The sequence below is a fragment of the Sinocyclocheilus rhinocerous genome, unplaced genomic scaffold, assembly GCF_001515625.1.
Source record: "Sinocyclocheilus rhinocerous isolate Xijiao unplaced genomic scaffold, SAMN03320098_v1.1 scaffold97, whole genome shotgun sequence".
In the NCBI taxonomy this organism is placed as follows: Eukaryota; Metazoa; Chordata; class Actinopteri; order Cypriniformes; family Cyprinidae; genus Sinocyclocheilus; species Sinocyclocheilus rhinocerous.
The window spans coordinates 973,746-991,695 of NW_015666183.1; the positions used below are offsets into that span (position 1 = coordinate 973,746).

At 35.7% G+C, this 17,950-nt stretch overlaps 3 protein-coding genes across 5 annotated transcripts in view; 1 reads left to right on the forward strand and 2 right to left on the reverse strand.

Annotated features, from left to right (window-relative positions):
• Positions 1 to 3,334: 3,334 nt before the first annotated feature.
• On the reverse strand, positions 3,335 to 7,528 carry LOC107732074 (cyclin dependent kinase 5). The gene is made up of 12 exons (XM_016543318.1): positions 7,341 to 7,528; positions 6,290 to 6,378; positions 6,145 to 6,212; positions 5,486 to 5,546; positions 5,307 to 5,363; positions 5,106 to 5,201; positions 4,856 to 4,930; positions 4,680 to 4,776; positions 4,531 to 4,600; positions 4,108 to 4,168; positions 3,815 to 3,895; positions 3,335 to 3,735 (listed from the first exon to the last, which is right to left on the reverse strand). The coding sequence occupies exons 1-12, from the start codon at positions 7,375 to 7,377 to the stop codon at positions 3,649 to 3,651; spliced, it is 879 nt and encodes a 292-aa protein (XP_016398804.1). The 5' UTR covers positions 7,378 to 7,528; the 3' UTR covers positions 3,335 to 3,648.
• A 415-nt stretch (positions 7,529 to 7,943) lies between these two features.
• Positions 7,944 to 15,597, reverse strand: LOC107732078 (ATP-binding cassette sub-family B member 8, mitochondrial-like). The gene is given in 17 exon segments (XM_016543325.1): positions 7,944 to 8,191; positions 8,279 to 8,529; positions 8,667 to 8,814; positions 8,914 to 9,047; positions 9,760 to 9,854; positions 9,954 to 10,090; positions 10,180 to 10,213; positions 10,335 to 10,440; positions 10,520 to 10,551; positions 10,553 to 10,600; positions 13,174 to 13,259; positions 13,344 to 13,505; positions 13,600 to 13,705; positions 13,805 to 13,899; positions 14,438 to 14,584; positions 14,698 to 15,037; positions 15,390 to 15,597. Coding segments are annotated over 17 exon segments (2,112 nt in total). The 5' UTR covers positions 15,497 to 15,597; the 3' UTR covers positions 7,944 to 8,107.
• Positions 15,598 to 16,127: 530 nt separating this feature from the next.
• The window catches only part of LOC107732122 (autophagy-related protein 9A-like), a 14,287-nt gene continuing 12,464 nt past the window's right edge, over positions 16,128 to 17,950 (forward strand). For 2 of the 3 annotated variants that reach the window (XR_001638838.1, XM_016543379.1), the window contains exons 1-5: positions 16,128 to 16,204; positions 16,677 to 16,830; positions 16,934 to 16,977; positions 17,262 to 17,326; positions 17,426 to 17,599. Coding sequence is in view for 2 of the 3 variants with exons in the window: in XM_016543379.1 (XP_016398865.1) it covers positions 16,719 to 16,830; positions 16,934 to 16,977; positions 17,262 to 17,326; positions 17,426 to 17,599 (395 nt within the window). In the remaining variant the exon portion in view is untranslated. Of the gene's footprint in view, positions 16,205 to 16,226; positions 16,303 to 16,676; positions 16,831 to 16,933; positions 16,978 to 17,261; positions 17,327 to 17,425; positions 17,600 to 17,950 lie in introns of those variants that run through there. The other variant, XM_016543381.1, reaches the window with a different exon arrangement.

Consider the following 17,950-nt stretch of genomic DNA (forward strand, 5'->3'; position numbering starts at 1 on the left):
TTAATAATAACATATTAATAATTTAGGCTATATTTATGAAGTTTTATGACTTTTATATGAATATATTTATTAATATATATTCGGTATATTTATATGAATTTTTAGAAATCTATATCAATATTTATACATAACCATAGTAAGTATTGGTTTTCCATGATTTTGTCACTTAAATGTTTACAAATGATTATTGATATAATTAACAATTAAAAATAGAATAAAAATAATAAATATGAAATAAAAATAATAAAAATATGAATATTTTTATTATGATGTTATTTTCTGTATTTCTTTTTTGTAATGTAATTATGTAAACCTTTATTTGTATGGACATCATCACCATGAACTCTTGCTATATACAAAGAGTGATACATATTGCTGTATACTGAGAATGGTATTGACATTGTTTTAATGGCTAGAGACAGAGAGAGACAGGGTTAAAGTATTGCTTAATTGCACTGTAAATGTTGTGATTTGGTGACAGTCATAATCATGCACTGAGACATACATCTGCAGTGCTTTGTTTAGTCACTTCAAATGTTTCCAGTCTATATTCATAAGTTTCTGTCATTTTAATCTATTATCTCTGAAATGCAGATTAATGGATTATTTCCTCCAGATGCACTAAATGCCATCCATTTTAGAATTGTGGCCCATTATGACATTTTACGCTGTTTAATGACAGTTCCACGCACGAGGGGCCATTAAAGGATTAAAACACAGACAATGCAGTAATATGCAATTAATCTTCTTGAAATGTGGCTGTGAGAGAACGTTTGGCTTCTGGTATAACATTTATGTGTACATGTATGTATGTAAATGCAGTAGATGCCCACATCTAAACGTGTGCTGTGCTGCAACATCAAATCAAGAGCCTTTAACTTTAACGTCAAAACACTTTTTGTTTAGAGAAAACATTTTTAATAAACTGGTGCAGAATTCTTCAAACAATTTTTACATATGGTTTGCAGATAATCAAAGTACACCATGAAAAATAATAATCAGTGATAACTTGATGGAGGTTTGGAGTTCTGCTACATTCTTGAAACATAAGCAGGTTGTTCACACATTATTTACAAACCTGTTGCTGATATCCTTTATGCACTATAGCAACTTTTATTTTTGTAACAAATAATATATATTTTTATAATAAAAAAACATTTTAGTATTTAAACAGAATGCTAGATTTGTCATGAAAGATCTGTCCAAATATGTCAGGAACGGTCCCTTACCGAGCCTCCAAGTCAACCTAATTTAAAAAGTAAGCCTATTGACTTATAACATACTACTATATGAATAAATAAAAGCATTTTCACACAGTGATTTAAAAAAAAAGAAAAATGCAACCACTCACTATCTCAATGCAATCTAAACGGGTTTCAGATAAATATAGTTAGCCTCCTTCAAATCCATAACATCATCACAACAAAAGGCCTGAAATTTGTGATGTCGATTATGTTTTCTAACAATGTATATCTACTACAGCTGATGAGAAATGCAAAGCAAAAAATGAGGGTAAATTTAAGTCTTATCCTATGTTTCACAAACTTCAGGGCCATCTGACTCTTCCATAAAGGTACACATGTGCAACATCACATGTAGTGTAATGACAACACTGGCATGCACTGAAATATGAATGCTTCAGATATGAGGCCTTACGAAAACATTGCTCTTTTACACCTAGCTATTGCTCAGACTGTTGAAGGCAAATCTTGTGGTCCACTATACAAAATAAGTATAATAATTTTTTGTTTTTTTGAAGTAATAGTTCACCCCAAAAATGATAATTTACACACCCTCTGGCCATCCAAGATGTAGATGACTTTGTTTCTTCATGGAAACAGATTTGGAGAAATTTAGCATTACATGACTTGCTCACCAATGGATCCTCTGCAGTGAATGGGTGCCGTCAGAATGGGCGTCCAAACAGCTGATAAAAACATCACAATAATCCACAAGTAATCCATACGTCTCCAGTCCATCAATTAACATCTTCAGAAGCAAAAAGATGTAAGAAACAAATCCATGATTAAAACATTTTTAAATTCAAACTGTTGCTTCATTGAAATACTCATCCATCATCCACAACAACACTTTTTCCAGTGGAAAAAGTCCATCTCTCTTTATACAGATGAGACAACTTTTTCACTGTAGGAAGTGTTACTATGGATCATGGACTGGTATTTTAGCTGGAAACAACAGTTTAAAGTAAAAAATGTTTTGATGGATACAAATGATTTGGATTCTTGTGATGTTTTTATCAGCTATTTGGACTCATTCTGACGGCACCCATTCACTGCAGAGGATCCATTGGTGAGTAAGTGATCTAATGGTAAATGTATCCAAATCTGTTCCGATGAAAAAACAAACTCAACTACATTTTGGATGGCCTGAGGATGAGTAAATTATCAGCAACTTTTCATTTTGAGGCAATTCCTTTTCTATACAGAGAGTCAAGCTATGTGAACACAGCCCCTGTTAACTGAAACTGTCCAAGCAGTGTATTCTATTGAAAAAGTTAATTTGCAATACTACAAGATTTGCTGAAATTATTTGTGGGGTGGGGGTGGGGAACAGAACAAAAAACCCAATTGAAAACAGTTACAGAATTGCTTAAAATTACTGCTAAAATCTCATTAATACAAAATGGCAAAATGACAGTCGCACAACTCTACACTTATTTCCATACCCTTACTGAATGCACAACACAAAACTTAAGTGGAAAAGTAACTTTTTCTTTAAATACTACATATTGTAACAAGTTAAATCAAGTATGTGCACTGTACCTTATTAAATTATACTGTTCAGTTGATCTTTGACAAATAAAAAAAGAAAATGCTGCTTTTAGTAGTCTTCACGGCAGCATTTTGTAAACCATTAAAGATCTATGAATTTGGCAACTAAATGAATCGTGTAGGGCCAGGACTACTGAAATTTTGGTAACTACAAGTGATGATCAGCATTTTTCAAGTTTAAACAATAGTTCACTCAAAAATGAAAATCCGGTCAACATTTACTCACCCTCAAGTCGTTTCACCTGTATGCTGAAGAATTTCACGCAACTTATTTATATGTGCGGGAGTTTAATTTTTAAGTGAACCGTTCCTTTAAAGAGACAGTTCACCTGAAAAAGAAAATTCTGTCTGCTTAAACTGTTGCCAACCAAACAGTTGATAGCAGCCACGGACTTCCATAGTATGGAGAAAAAAAAATACCATGTAAGTCAATGGCTACCGTCAACTGTTTGGTTACCAACATTCTTCAAAATATCTTCTATGTTCAACAGCTCATACAGGTTTGGAACAACATCAGGGTGAGTAGATGACAGAATTTTTATTTTTGGGTGAACTATCCCTTTAAGACCACATAATATAATAAAACTATTTTTGGAGACTCTAGTCGAATACATGGTTTATGCAGGACAACAGCACCACACTCTGCATTAGACAGAGTCACGATCATAATCATATCATTATTACCAAATCATAAACATGTAGAGGGAGGAGTGTTTCAGGGTCCCTCTATCCTGCTATAGCAGGTGTGATCCGAACTCAAACTGAAATATAACTGAACGCTGGAGGTGTTGAAGGGGTTTCACGAGGTAAGACTGGCCCATCTGTGTTCCTAAATGATGTCAAGGGGATCTGACATTTAGGGTGGGCAGAAATCGGCAAAGTAAGGGTGCTGTAGGGCTTCCTCTGCTGAAATTCGCTGAACTGGATTGCATTTCAGAAGATTCTGCACAGGACAAACACAGAAAAATCCAGCTAAAGCATAAAATCGTGAACTCATTGTTACCACAATGAAAATACTTCACCTGTAGTAGGTCTCTGCCAGTGCTGCTAAGTTTCGGGACGACATTCACAAGTGATGTAGTAGCTGGATACATTGGGTACGGCTGTCAAAATTAAAATATATATTTAAAATGATTAAAATAGAATGCAGAATAAATGTATCAAAATAGTACTTCTTAAAACAATGTTAATGTTTGGTTTACTTGTACATTCTCACCATATCCTCATGTTTTTTTTGTGTGTGCAAAATCGTATTATCTGCACCGTTTTTGAAAATGAAAATTTCTGCCAGCATTTAGACGAATGAATGTTATACCTTATAATCTGGAAGTTTATTCATAGTCTGCCACTGTTCTTCTGTCGGTGTTCCCAGCAACGTGCCAAAATGTTAAAGTTAATCAGCTCATACATACATGCCAAGCCAGTATTTCTTTCTTTTCTTTTTTTCCCCTTTTTTAGTTGAGGCATTAAAATCACTAATTGGACATTAATAAAAACTAAAAAGAAAAAAAGAGATAGTATGATCTACAGTAGTCAACATTTAAAGTGGATCAAAAAAGTTCAAAGTTGTCATAAGACAAGAACGCATTTTGGTTTTAGGTTAACTTTGATGAACAGTTTTGATCCACTTCAAATATTGACTAGTGTGTATAATATATATATATATATAAATAAACTTCAGGATTCACAGTTCAATCCAAATGTATAAACCCAACAGAAATTTGAGTGTAAAGGATATCTAAAGATCCTCTTCAGCTGGTCGTCCACATCATTACCAGGAAATAATGGCCGTCCGGCATTTGCCAATTCTAAAAAAATAGCAAAAATAATACAGAAAAATACTATACTACAAGAATAAATTATGATTTTAAATGAAGCCATTCCTACCTGCAAATATACACCCTGCAGACCACATGTCAATAGAGGTAGAGTATAGCTTAGCACCAAACAGCACGTCTGGAGGCCTGTACCACAACGTCACCACCTGAAGACAACCAACATGAAGTGAGGAACAGGGAGACTCTGAGAAAGACCACGCTGCATCTGAAGCCGTGTCGCTTTACCTCAGCAGAATAACAGCGTACAGGTATTCCAAAAGCTCTGGCCAAGCCAAAGTCAGCTAACTTCAGCTCACCGTTCTGATGAAAACAACATAATACAGATATACAGAAATAAGGAAACTAGCATGTTGAAGTTCTACAAAATCTGTTTTAACAACATAATTCAAATCTTATAGTCGTATATAATGCAAACCTACAGGCTATTTCATGACACAAATTATTTAATATCAGGCACTTTGGGTCATTTGCTTACTCTGTTGATGAGCAGATTTTGTGGTTTAAGGTCTCGGTGGAGAACATTTCGGCTGTGGCAGAAGGCAAGACCCTTCAATAACTGGTACATAAAGGACTGCAAGGAGAGAAGAATTAAATCTGCATTATCTGATATCTCAAACATCTTCTGATACAGGGTTTCATACATATATATAAAAAAAGTTTCAAAAACAAATCAAACCTTGACAATCTCTGGATCCAAGTCACCATTACAGCTGTCAAAGTATTTCTTCAAATCCTGTTTTGAATGAAAATCATTCTACATTTTACAAAGCATACTAGTTTTAAGACTAGTTCAAGCAGCAAGATCACTGGAATCAGTGTAAATATAATGATGCAATTTATGACGCAGCCTCCTACCTGATCACAATACTCAAACACTAATGTCAGCTTCTTATCACTGTGAAGGACGTCATGCAACCTACAAGATCAAGCAGTGCTTGTTGATACACCATTTTTATTACATCGCCATTTAATTATATTGATAATTCATTTAAAATGATTATTTAAAGAACCTACTTAAAATTACTTGCAACCAACCAAACCTGGCATTAAATAGTTAATATATTAAACATGGAATATTTTTTAAAAATCCAAGAGAAGGAAAATGTATTGCAATAATAACAAAGAATAATAATAATTTATATACTAATAATAATTTGAAAGATGACAGAATAAAAAAACCAAAACAAGAGAAATATAAAAAGTACACAAGTACTTATTAATTAACAACATTTATTTTGCATGTTGTAAAGCAGCATAAAACAAGCTGCACAATATCTAATTCATCAAAATCCTTATGAAAAAAGATTTAATATAGTTAGTGCAATATTTTTTTAAAAATCCAAAAGAAATAAAAATGCTCTTTTTGCAATAATCTGAATGCAATCATTTTAATTAGGTTTTTTAATGCAATAAATCCAAGAAGAAGAAAAAAAAACTACTTAATTAACAACATTTATTTTGTATTATGAAAAATACTAAATATGCAATTAATTAAAAAATAAAAGCAAACACACCTTACAATGTTTTTATGCTTCAGCTCTTTCAGGAGGCAAATTTCTCGTAATGCTGAACTTGGAACCCCCTGTAGTAGGATTAAAAATTAATATGACAATTTGCTTTTAGTATGACTTGACCCCCAGCAGTCTGAGCTCTCCTTACCTCATCATCATCATCCAGTCTCACTCGTTTGAGGGCCACAATCTCATGTGTTTCTCTGTTTTTAGCCTTGAAAACGGTCCCATATGTACCTGGTGACAGAGCACAAAATGCATTAAAGAAACTGGGAATAAAATATTCGACTTGGCAGACTGACTTCTAAGCATTAATTTAAAAAAAAATCACTGTAGAATTAGGATGAGTTCAATTAGAATACAACAAATCCTCAAATGGGCGTGGCCTAGAGGTAAAAAAAAAAAAAGTACAAAACAATTGTTATATTTGAATTCTCAGCTGTTTGATTTGCAGTTCAATGGATATGAAACTTTCTTCATGTATTTATACAGGTGTAAATTATTGTCCCGAGCGCTTCCTAAGAATAACGTAGGTTCACGTGATAACTGTTTACTTTCTCATCGAACTTCAGGATGGACCAATCACAGCCGTTGTGATTAATGTATGAGCATATTTTATGATTTAATAAAGACTCCCAAATTTTCTGGTATAACTTGACTACCAATTCAATTAAATGTATTTGAATTGGTATATTTAGTGTACAAACTCGCCAATAAGGTACAAATCGTCCTGAGATTTGAATGTAACTCAACGGAGAAAAGCCGACTTTGAGCCTCCATGCGCCCCCTAGAGGAAAATACCCTTCATGTCTCATATAAATCAGCTTCTAACAGCTCAATGAGAATCAAAGAACAGCCTGATAATGGTGCTGCAATGAACGATCTATTAGTTTAATTAGAGATTATCAATGCAACAGCTGCATTTCTCTGAACAAAAGCGATCACATCATTTAACAGGTGTGCAAACGCTGTTCTGATGGATCTAAAGCCAGGTGCACCATCATCTCAGTATGAGCTTGCTAGCTAACTTAGCTAGCTGTAGCTTGGACTTTAATCTTAACACATGCTTACGAACGCGTAATTCACTGACTGTCAGCCGCTGTAAGCTCTACTATAACAGTAAACATTCATGAATGTTAATACTCTATAAATCTCTAATGCAGACACAGCCAGTCAGGCCAGACTATCCATTTACTCACCCTCTCCTATCTTCTCCAACTTCTCATACTTTTGCATGGTTTTAGCCAGTTACAACAGCTTTTAAATAAAGCGTCCTGTCTCCTTATTTTCCTACGTATTAAAAGAAAGGTGTTAATTGTATAGCTGATTACAGTCGTTTTTTATCAACAAGGGGCGTAGTACGCAACATGAAGATAGCAATAAGAGCTTCAAGATGGCGATTCACTGAGAGACACTTCAAAATAAAAGTACCGTTTGTAAATGGATTTCTGGGTCGATAAATATACTTTCAAATGCATTAATAATAATAATAATAATAATAATAACAACAACAACAACAAACATTTAAATAAATTCTAGCTAAACACTTTTGACAATATTTTTTTATATGAATAAACAAACAAACAAACAAATAATGCAGGAAGAAAATCATTTTATTATACCTCAGTTTTCATGGAAGACAAAGAGTATCAACACAATGGTATTAGAATATAATATATATTTCAAATTAAAATGTACATCTTGGTTTATTGAAAGCTTTTCATTTAAAAAAAGAAAAGATTCAAAATACTTTCAGTCTAGAGTTTGTAAATTAAACCGTATTTAAAAACAGTTTGGCTACCATTACACAACACTGACATTTATCTATTTAGTGATACATAAAACTCAAAACAGAGAATATTCACTAAAACTCATTTTCTTTGACAGAGCACCAAATGAAATTGTCTTTAAAAAGATCATTTAAAATAACTGTGTTCGATGAAGTATGCACAGAAAGTACAGTATTTTATTTGTGACCATCGGATCGTTGTCTCTTTATGAGTTCAGCATACAGCCCTCCTTTGCTCAGTAATTCCAGGTGTGTTCCAGCCTTTGAAAATATAAAAATGACATTAAACATCATCACAGTGTTCACACATGTTCAGTTTGCAGTTACATTTGTAAAGTCCTTCCTAACCTCAACAATACGTCCATTGCTCATGACGCAGATGAGATCGGCCCCCTGTATGGTGCTGAGACGGTGAGCGATAATCAGAACGGTGCGTCCCGTTGTGGCTCGGTCCAACGCCTCCTGAACCACGCGCTCAGACTCGGCGTCTAACGCACTGGTGGCTTCATCCAGGATCAAGATGCTGGGGTTTTTGATCAGGGCTCGGGCGATAGCGATTCGCTGCTTTTGGCCCCCAGATAGAGTCACTCCACGTTCACCTGAAGATTTGACATTTTTGAAGAAAAAATATGAAAATGCATTAATTTTATTTTAGGATATATTTTTAATTGTTCAGAAATTAGTTTTATTTCAGAAAAACAAAATTTATTTTCTGATTTTATTTAACAGCGCTTACCAACCACGGTGTTGTATCCATCCAGGAATCCTGTGATGAAATTATGAGCATTGGCTTGTTTGGCCGCAGCCATGACCTCAGCGTCTGTGGCACTGGGCTTTCCAAACCTGATGTTCTCCATCACTGAGGTACCAAACAGAACAGGTTCCTGTAATAATGACAAAACAGAATTATAAGATTGATTATCTATTTCACACACACATAACACAAAGAGAAAGCTGAAATGTTTTGAAATGTGAAAATTTACCTGACTAATGAACCCAATAACGTGTCCTCTTAACCAGGATGGGTCCAGTGTCCTGATGTCCAGTCCGTCCAGCATGACCTCTCCACTGCTGGGGTCATAGAACCGCTCCAATAAGGCAGCCACTGTGGATTTGCCTGAATATAGAGGGAAATAAATTACTAATACATTAATAATAATAATATATTCACATGTGATGGTTGTGACCATTTGTATGTTAAGTTTCTGTGCTAGACAGATGGATAGATAGATAGATAGACTGATGGATGGATGGATGGATAGTCAAATGGATAGACAGATAGATAAACGGATACATATACAAAAGACAGACAGACAGATAGATAGATAGATAGATAGATAGATAGATAGACTGATGGATGGATGGATGGATGGATGGACAAATGGATAGATAGACAGACAGACAGACAGAGGTATAGATAGATAGACAGAGGTATAGCTAGACTGATAAATATACAAACAGATAGATAGATAGATAGATAGATAGATAGATAGATAGATAGAACGACAGACAGACAGACAGACAGACAGACAGACAGATAGATAGATAGATAGATAGATAGACTGATGGATGGATGGATGGATGGAGGATGGATGGATAGTCAAATGGATAGATAGATAGATAGATAGATAGATTGACTGATGGATGGATGGATAGTCAAATGGATAGATAGATAGATGGATGGATGGATGGATGGATGGATATTTAGATAGACAGACAGAGGTATAGATAGACAGAAATATAGACTGATAAATATACAACCAGACAGAAAGACAGAAAGATAGATAGATAGATAGTTAGATAGATAGTTAGATAGATAGATACTTTACCTCCACCTGACACGCCAACGATAGCGACGGTTCTACAGGGAGGTAGAGTCAGGTTGAAGTTCCTAAGGATCTGGTTTCCAGGTCTTGTTGGGTAACTAAGAAACATTGCAGGAAACATCAAATAACAGAGAATTAAGCTCTTTAGACTGAATTTAGGTCTCGTCATGTTTGCATGAGAGCAAACAGAGACCTACCTGAAATTGATGTTCATGAAGTCAACTCTTCCCGTCAGAGACTTGAGAGGGATACGACCTCCTCCGGTGAGAGGAACAGTGGGCTCCAGAGCCAAATACTCAAACACACGAGCCCCTGCACTCATACCGCGAACCATCTGACACAAACCACACATCAATATATACTGTATATAGATTACATACTATATATAAAGTAACAAAACGCTTGGAAATGTCATCTATTCACCTGTCCAAAGAGAATTGAAATGCTGGCAAGAGATCTATAGAGAGAGAAGTGATTCTATTACATTTGATATTATAGACACTGCTTCAGCTGAATGTTTGTTCCTTCTACATTATGCGTAGGAAAAAATTGTAAATTAAGACTCATTGCACTCTCACCTCTGAACCGTTTGAGAGGCGACCAAAAAAGACATTAGATCACCAGGCGACATGTCATTACGGGCCATCAAAGACCCACCAGCAAAAATATTGCCTAGGACAATGCCTGTCGAAGAAGAGATATTTAACAGATCTAGTTCATGTGGTCACTGCATGTGAATCAGAGAAGATGCATCAATACTCACAGTTCAGGACAATATTAGACACGCCCTGAAGACAGCGTCTCATTCATCGCAGCTGATTTCTGGACTTCAGCGGCATACATCCTGTAAAAGAGTGGGAATATCAGAACTGTTAGGTTTTGATGAATAATAGAGAGCTTTGATTATGCATGTCCTGATCAGTTTTATTTTCCTGAAAATATCAGATTTGGTGCATCCATGTTAAAAAAAAAAAACGGTAAAATGCTATAGTAAAAATTGTAAATGTTTTACCTTCACATTATATGTACTTTTATTATAAAATACTGTCAAATGCATGTTTTTTTGCAAGTAAAAACGGTTTATTACTGTAATTTATAATTTACCCTATAATTTATTAACCTTATAATTTACGGTGAAAAACAGTAAAATTACATTTCCAGAAGTTACTGTGTGACATTACATGATTATATTTTATAAAAATAATTTTTGTTATAAGTAATGTACATTAGAGCATTTTTGTTACATTTTCTGTTATTTATATCAAGTTTATTGCATTATTTTAGTGTTGTGTGTTACACACACTGATGGTGTTTTGTCTTTGTGTGTATGACACTGTCTACAAGTATTGGTTTTATGGACAGGGGCCTTATGATGAACTTATTATTAGTAGCTTTTTAGGGGTTCAAGCGCGTAGCGCGGAAACCCTATTGTAATTGTTAGAATGGTCACGGATCAGTGATCTCCACGTAAAACTGATTGTGCAGACCAAACCGTAAGTCGTAGAGACTTGAAACTTGGAGGGATGGTAGTACTCACACCGCCTACAACGTGACCAAGGCTCGCCCCAATCGGCCTGACGGGGGCGCTACAGCGATCAAAAGTACAAAATCGCTCATAAATCCTAAACCGTCAGTCACAGGCTCAAGTGTCTTATGTCGTTGGAATCCTTGGCTCACGCAGGACAAAACACATGCCTCAGATTCGATCGTGAGCCAGCGAAATTTTCGCATATTTTGCATTTTTTGAAAAACGTACTTTTGCGAACTAGTCCTAGGTTTTTCGCCTGATCGGAACCAAACTAGTGCAGAAAGATTCTCTGGAGAGTGAATATCAATAATCATCAAAAAAGTTGAACTTTCGTCTCACCGTCGCAAAGGGGCGCCAAAACGTTCAAAAGGGGCAGGGCCACTTTTAGTATACTGCCTATAACTCCTGAACGGAATGAGATATCTTTGCCAAACTCAGAACACTTATGTAAGAGCTCAATCTGAGGTCACAGGAAAAAAAATCGCAGAGCCTGGCCACTTGGTGGCACTATAAGAGGGAAAAAAACATAAAAATGGCTATAACCGCGCAACCATTTGTCTTATTAACATGAAAATTGGTGTGCACGGTCTTGGTATAAAGTGCCACAAGTGCCTACAAGGACATTTGCATATCTCAAAAACATTGCCGCCATTGGCCGACGAAGTTTGAGCACCTGTTAGACAAGGTTAACGGAGGCCAATTGGAACAAAACTCGGTGGGCCTGTTCGACTCATGGCCCCAAAGGTCTGAGAGAAATTTGAAAGATATCGGCCACTGGGGGGGCCATATCGCATTTTTCAAGGGCGTAAACGATTGTACATCATGCGTTTTTCACACATACGCATGATATTTGTATCATACGATAGAACTCCTCATTCCGGACAACTTTGCCTCTAGAACCACGGCTGTCAATCAAATTGTTTGTTAAATGATTGAGAAGATGTAAAAAAAACGACTTTTGCGAACTAGTGTCCTAGATTTTTTGCTCAATCTGGAAAAAAAACACTGCAGTACAATTCTCAGTACAAGACTCTCTAGGCCAATAATTATCAAAAAATGTTGAAATTTACACTTTGGGAATCTATAACGGGGTCGTTTAGAAAAGGGGCCTGTCCAAATTTACCCAAAATCCTATAAAGCCTAAAGGAAAACTCAAAACTTCACGAAACCTGCTGAGCACATGCGACAGGTGATTCTAAAAAAGCATGCAAAGTTTTAAGGAGAGCGGTCCACAGCTGGCGCTATAACAGTCATAAATGTAAAAAAAAACATATTTCTATGGTAAATTACCTGGATTTGATAAAGCATAAAGAAAAACTCAAAACTTCACGAAACCTGCTGAGCACATGCGACAGGTGATTCTAAAAAAGCATGCAAAGTTTTAAGGAGAGCGGTCCACAGCTGGCGCTATAACAGTCATAAATGTAAAAAAAAACATATTTCTATGGTAAATTACCTGGATTTGCCAAAAATGCTTTTTTAATCATTGATTTAGGTGGGTACAGCCTTGCAAGATAATATGTAATGTCTTTTTCCTTATATGCTTAAATGCCTTAAGCGCTTGAACCCCGGTAATCGCTGCTTGCAGCTATATTTTTTAGCATTATTATTGATTATTAGTAGCTTTTAAGGTAAAAAGCAGATTTTGGTAGTTCAAGTAGATTGGTAAATTAGCATTGTATCACTTAATGAAATACACAGTTATATGTATACAATTACTACAACTGTCACTGTCACCGTATTTTGTAAGGTGCACTTCAGATACCAACATCTGTCATTTTTTAACAGGATATTTTTAGAGTGTAGCATTCTCAACTATTCCACAGAATTCAGCAGATGTTTCCCTCAACATCAACACAGAAAATGCAGATAATAGTCTGTCGTCATACTCTAGTTCTCGATCCTCCATGGCAAAAGCTCTCACTGTCCTCACGTTACCAAGAGTCTCATCGGCCACTCCTGTAGCTTTAGCAACCTAAAAGAGGAAAACAGGGGAGTTAGCATACAAAGAGTAACAAAACCACAACCTCCACGTCTTCTACAGAGTGTTAGAAGTTACCTGTTCCTGTGCTTTCCGTGACAGTTTACGGAGAAAAGAGCCGATGAGAGCACCAGCCCCCACAAGACATGGCAGGACGACCACAGTGAGACCCGTGAGTTTGGGAGAGATGATGTGCAGCGACACAAAACAGCCCACTGTCTGTGTGGCACTGCGCAAACCCTGTAAACCATAACACGTAACCAAATGAATGTGGTACGTCTATACATTCTTACTAGGGGTTTAAACACACTTGCTCTCATCTGAAATATCCTACCTGAGAAATAACCAGTCTGAAGGAAGATTTAAACTCCTGGATGTCTGATGTCAGGCGATTAACCAGCTGCCCGGTCTTGTTTGCATCAAAAAATGCAACATCTTGTCTGTAACATGACATTTAGATAAGATCATTAGAAAGATGTCTGTCTTCCTAATGCCCTATGTGTTTTAGCATTTTAAGCATCTAAAAAAAACTTACAAACCGAAGCAAAGAGGTGAAGAGAGTTGTCCTCATGTCAGCTGCCACTCTCTCTCCAACTCTAGACAGAAGAATGATGTAGCCACTGGTCAACAGACCCTGATAGACAAGTAAAGTCAAATATACTACCAAGTAAAAGTTTGGGGTCATGTTTTAAAATAAGTCTCTTTTGCTCACCGAGGCTGCATTTATTTGATTACAAATAAAACAGTAAAAAAAACTAAATATTATTACAATTTAAATGAACTGTTTTCTATTTGAATATATGTTATAATGTAATTTATTCCTGCGATGCAAAGCTGAATTTTCAGCATCATTACTCCAGTCTTCAGTGTCACATGATCCTTCAGAAATCATTCTAATATGCCGATTTGCTGCTCAAGAAACATATTATCAGTATTAAAGACAGGCGTACTGCTTTATATTTTTGTGGAAACTCATAAATTTTTTGTGGATTCTTTGATAAACAGAAAGTTGAAAAGAAAAGCAATTATTTGAAACATTGTAAATGTCTGTATTGTCACTTTTGATCAATTGAATGTGTCTTTGTTGAATAATTATATTCGTTTCTTTCCTAAATCTGTCATAAATCAAAAAGCAAGTCAAATTTTGCTCACAGAGCTTCAGTGTAATGTACCTGTAAACCATACAGTCCAAGCAGCTTCATTGCAGGCGCTTTAATGTCTCTCATGTAATGACCTGCTTGTTCTTGAGCGACGACATTCACCAGATCCCCCAACATCAGAGGAATCTGAATATTAAGGGCTGCTGCTCCAAATGCAAGCTGAAAGAGGAAACAACAGAGATATCACAGCACAATAAACCAAACTATCGACGATATGGTCAAAAAACACAATTAACTTAGCATAAGTGTCAATAGTTTCATTGTTTACTTACGATAATGGCTCCTATAAGAGCAAAAAGTTGGGGCCGAACGAACTCCCACAGGACGGCCCAGCTGAATTCAGGAATCTTCTCTTTTGCCTGAACTTCCAGCGGGACGTTATTGTTCACATCTGCTTCACAGTGAGCTCCAGTACCAAGCAAGCGTGCTGTCACTATTAAAGCAGCAGGTCCTAATATGAATTTCAGAGTGATGTTTGGTGGTCTGGGCTGCTGTCTGGATGCTAGACGGGGCACTTTTTGAACTTGTCTCCATATGCGAGCAGGAGTGCTGACAGTGATCTGTGTTGATGGGGTTTGTGCACTGCTCCATGATACTGTATGCTGGCCACGCCTAAAATACAAGAAATAATGGAAAAGTACAGTGTTGCATGGTCCTACTGAATGAAAGGTATGCTAAAGTGTGTTTCTTTTTCACAAGGGGCATAGCATGGCTATTAAGCGATATTTTTCTTTAGTTTAAGCTATGTAAATGTCAAATATCACCGTTTGCATGCTTAAATAAACTATTTCTACACCTGCGGTGTCTATTTGATCACATTTACTATCAATTGTGTTTATATACATATGCAAAATGAAATGCAAATAGATATTCTCATGACCTCAGTCAGATGAATATGGAAATGACTACTGTGTAGACAATTAGTTTCAATCTAAAATAATAAACAAAGAGACAAATTGTGTACCTATTGAGGTGGTGGATCATGAAATCGCTTGTTTTTTGGGAGTTCAAAAGTCGATCTGACGTGACAGTGCCGCGTGTCAATCGACTGCAACGTGTAAAATGAAACATGCTGTTGTAGTGTTTTGAAATGACAGCAGGAAGAAGAAAGAAAGATAGTTTATGAAACTAAATCAATTCAAGGATTAACATGTAGGCCGCCATGTTTACGCAATCCCATTCCCAACGTCACCCCGCTGACCGTGTACGTCATCGCTGCATTAAAAACACGTTAGCTTATTTTATTTATTCCCTTTTTTGTATTCACATAAATAATGGAATGTATACGACAATTTGATTTTATGACTATATGTTTTTTTTTTTTATAGAACTGGCAATTGTTTCAATTGAAATTCTTTCTTTTTCTTTTCCGCTTTCTTTTTCCCCCGCTTTTCATTTAAATACACATTCTTTATTTTATTGTTGATTATAAATGGTAAGAATGAATAAATAAATAAATGTCATATTTTTATATTATTTAATATTTTTAACCGTCCGTTGGTCAAACATTTACCTATTTTGCAGGTTGAATTGATTAAACAGAACTCAAATATAACCAGCAAGGATCGAAAATAGAGAATGATTTAAAACGTATAACGTTACACTTCTTGGCAAACGTCATGCTTAAAATATAATTTAATATACCATTTTACACATGTCCAGAATAAAAGTCTCCCCGGAAGTGACGCTACCGGAAACCAAAGTGACGACAGGCGATGTTTGTTGTCATATCTGTTTTTGTTGTGAAGAGCAAAGGCGAGGATCATCTTTGCTCGGATGGTGAGACCAATACAGCGGTTTACGTATTAAAATCGTTTCAATATTCTTTTAGTATAAATGTTTTCAATAAAGAAATCTCAACTGGACGATAAAAGACGGTAACGTTATAAGCAAATAATGAGCAGTTTTGTCAGCATGAGGTTGATGTGTGATCTGTTAAACTCACTCCCGTTAGCAGACACTGCATAAAAATGGTTAAATTTAATGAGAAATGATGTTGTCATTAACAATGAATGCAGTTGTACGCCATCGTGATCTGTGATAAAAACTTGTGGCTTTGTTTCTTTCCAATAATGCAATCAAATCTGTCCTTGACTCATCTGTTTGTAAACTGATCATGTGATTGTGGTTTTATCAGAAAATAGAGACAATAACAGTCTTGTGAGTACAGTGAACTCGGCCAGTTTGTGGATAGTGGATGACATCTGTCACATCTAATTCTACTATAATGTTATTTATACGTGTTGTTCAGGACCTATGGTGAACATTATAGAGAGGTAGAATGTAAAACACGATGGCTGGTTTTGAAACGTACCACCAGGAGTATCAGCGAATAGAAGATTATGATGAAGACTCCCCTCCAGGAGAGGAAGATTTACTCATCCATGTGCCAGAGGGAAGAGGAGGTAATTATTGTTCACTTTTACATTATACATTATGACAAACAAAAATCTGTATATCATATTGTTGATCATTGAACTGAATAACAATGTCTTTGTTAAATTGCAGACCCATGGCATCATATCAAGAACCTCGACAATTTCTTCACAAGAATATCCTTTAAAAATATGAAAACAATATGCCTTATTATTTAATGAATTTCATAGGCTGAATAGGAAAATTCATGCTTTTTTTTTTCATGCATTTTTTCGCCCACAAAATCAGCAGTTGTGCAATAGTTGTAAATGCCTGGAATGGCATAATTTCTCTTTTTCTTGAAGACACACCGTCTCTATTCATCATTAGGCATTAATATTATGTTATGCTCTGGCTACATTAATGTCTGAACAATGCTGTACTTCTTTCATTGGAATGCAAGAGTCCTTGACACGCTCACATCTATCATTTCCATCAGAAGAATGGATTCGCCTGTATGGTGTTATCAGAGTTTTTTGAACTTGTGTAAGTCATATTTATTTTTGCCTGAAGTGTTCATTCTTTGGGGCAGGACTGCATACATACCACTCCAGAACTAATCTCTTTTTGCATTCCCATATTCAGGCAATTCCTGTTTGTAGTCACGTTTACAACTTTCCTCTTCAACTGTGTGGAATATGATGTTCTCTTTGCCAACCGAGTGATCAACCACACGGGTCAGAGTCCACTCGGTCCACTGGACAGGAAAAAGGTCACCCTTCCTGATGCGATTTTACCCGGCGAGCAGTGCACTGAGAGGTCAGTGTGTCCGCTTTATACAGGCATATTCCCATTATATTGCGAATTGAATTCAGCTTTGCTTGTAGCAATTTGTTGGTTACTCTGAATTGGTCAAGGATGTAAGTAGTTGTTTAAATAAATATAAAATTCAGTGTTTGTAGCTTTAGCTAAAACTATACAAAAATTGTTAAGTAAAATAAGGTTAAGTTGAAGTACTAAAAGTACTAAAATATGGATAAAAATAAAGCTGAATAGAGATATATAAAATGTAAGTATTAGATAAAAAATTTCGATTGTTGTAAAAAATACTAATGTTGCATTGGAAACTAACTCAAGTAAAATAATATTAAGTTGCAGAATAAAAATTAC

Bases quoted from the DNA above. Each gene is read 5' to 3' on its own strand.
- LOC107732074 (XM_016543318.1), bottom strand. From the start codon at position 7,377: ATGCAAAAGTATGAGAAGTTGGAGAAGATAGGAGAGG. The intron at 5,364-5,485 runs GTAGGAGGCTGC...CATTCAAAACAG, and splicing joins TGTTTGAGTATTGTGATCAG to GATTTGAAGAAATACTTTGA. The intron at 4,777-4,855 runs GTAAAGCGACAC...GGTTGTCTTCAG, and splicing joins TACGCTGTTATTCTGCTGAG to GTGGTGACGTTGTGGTACAG.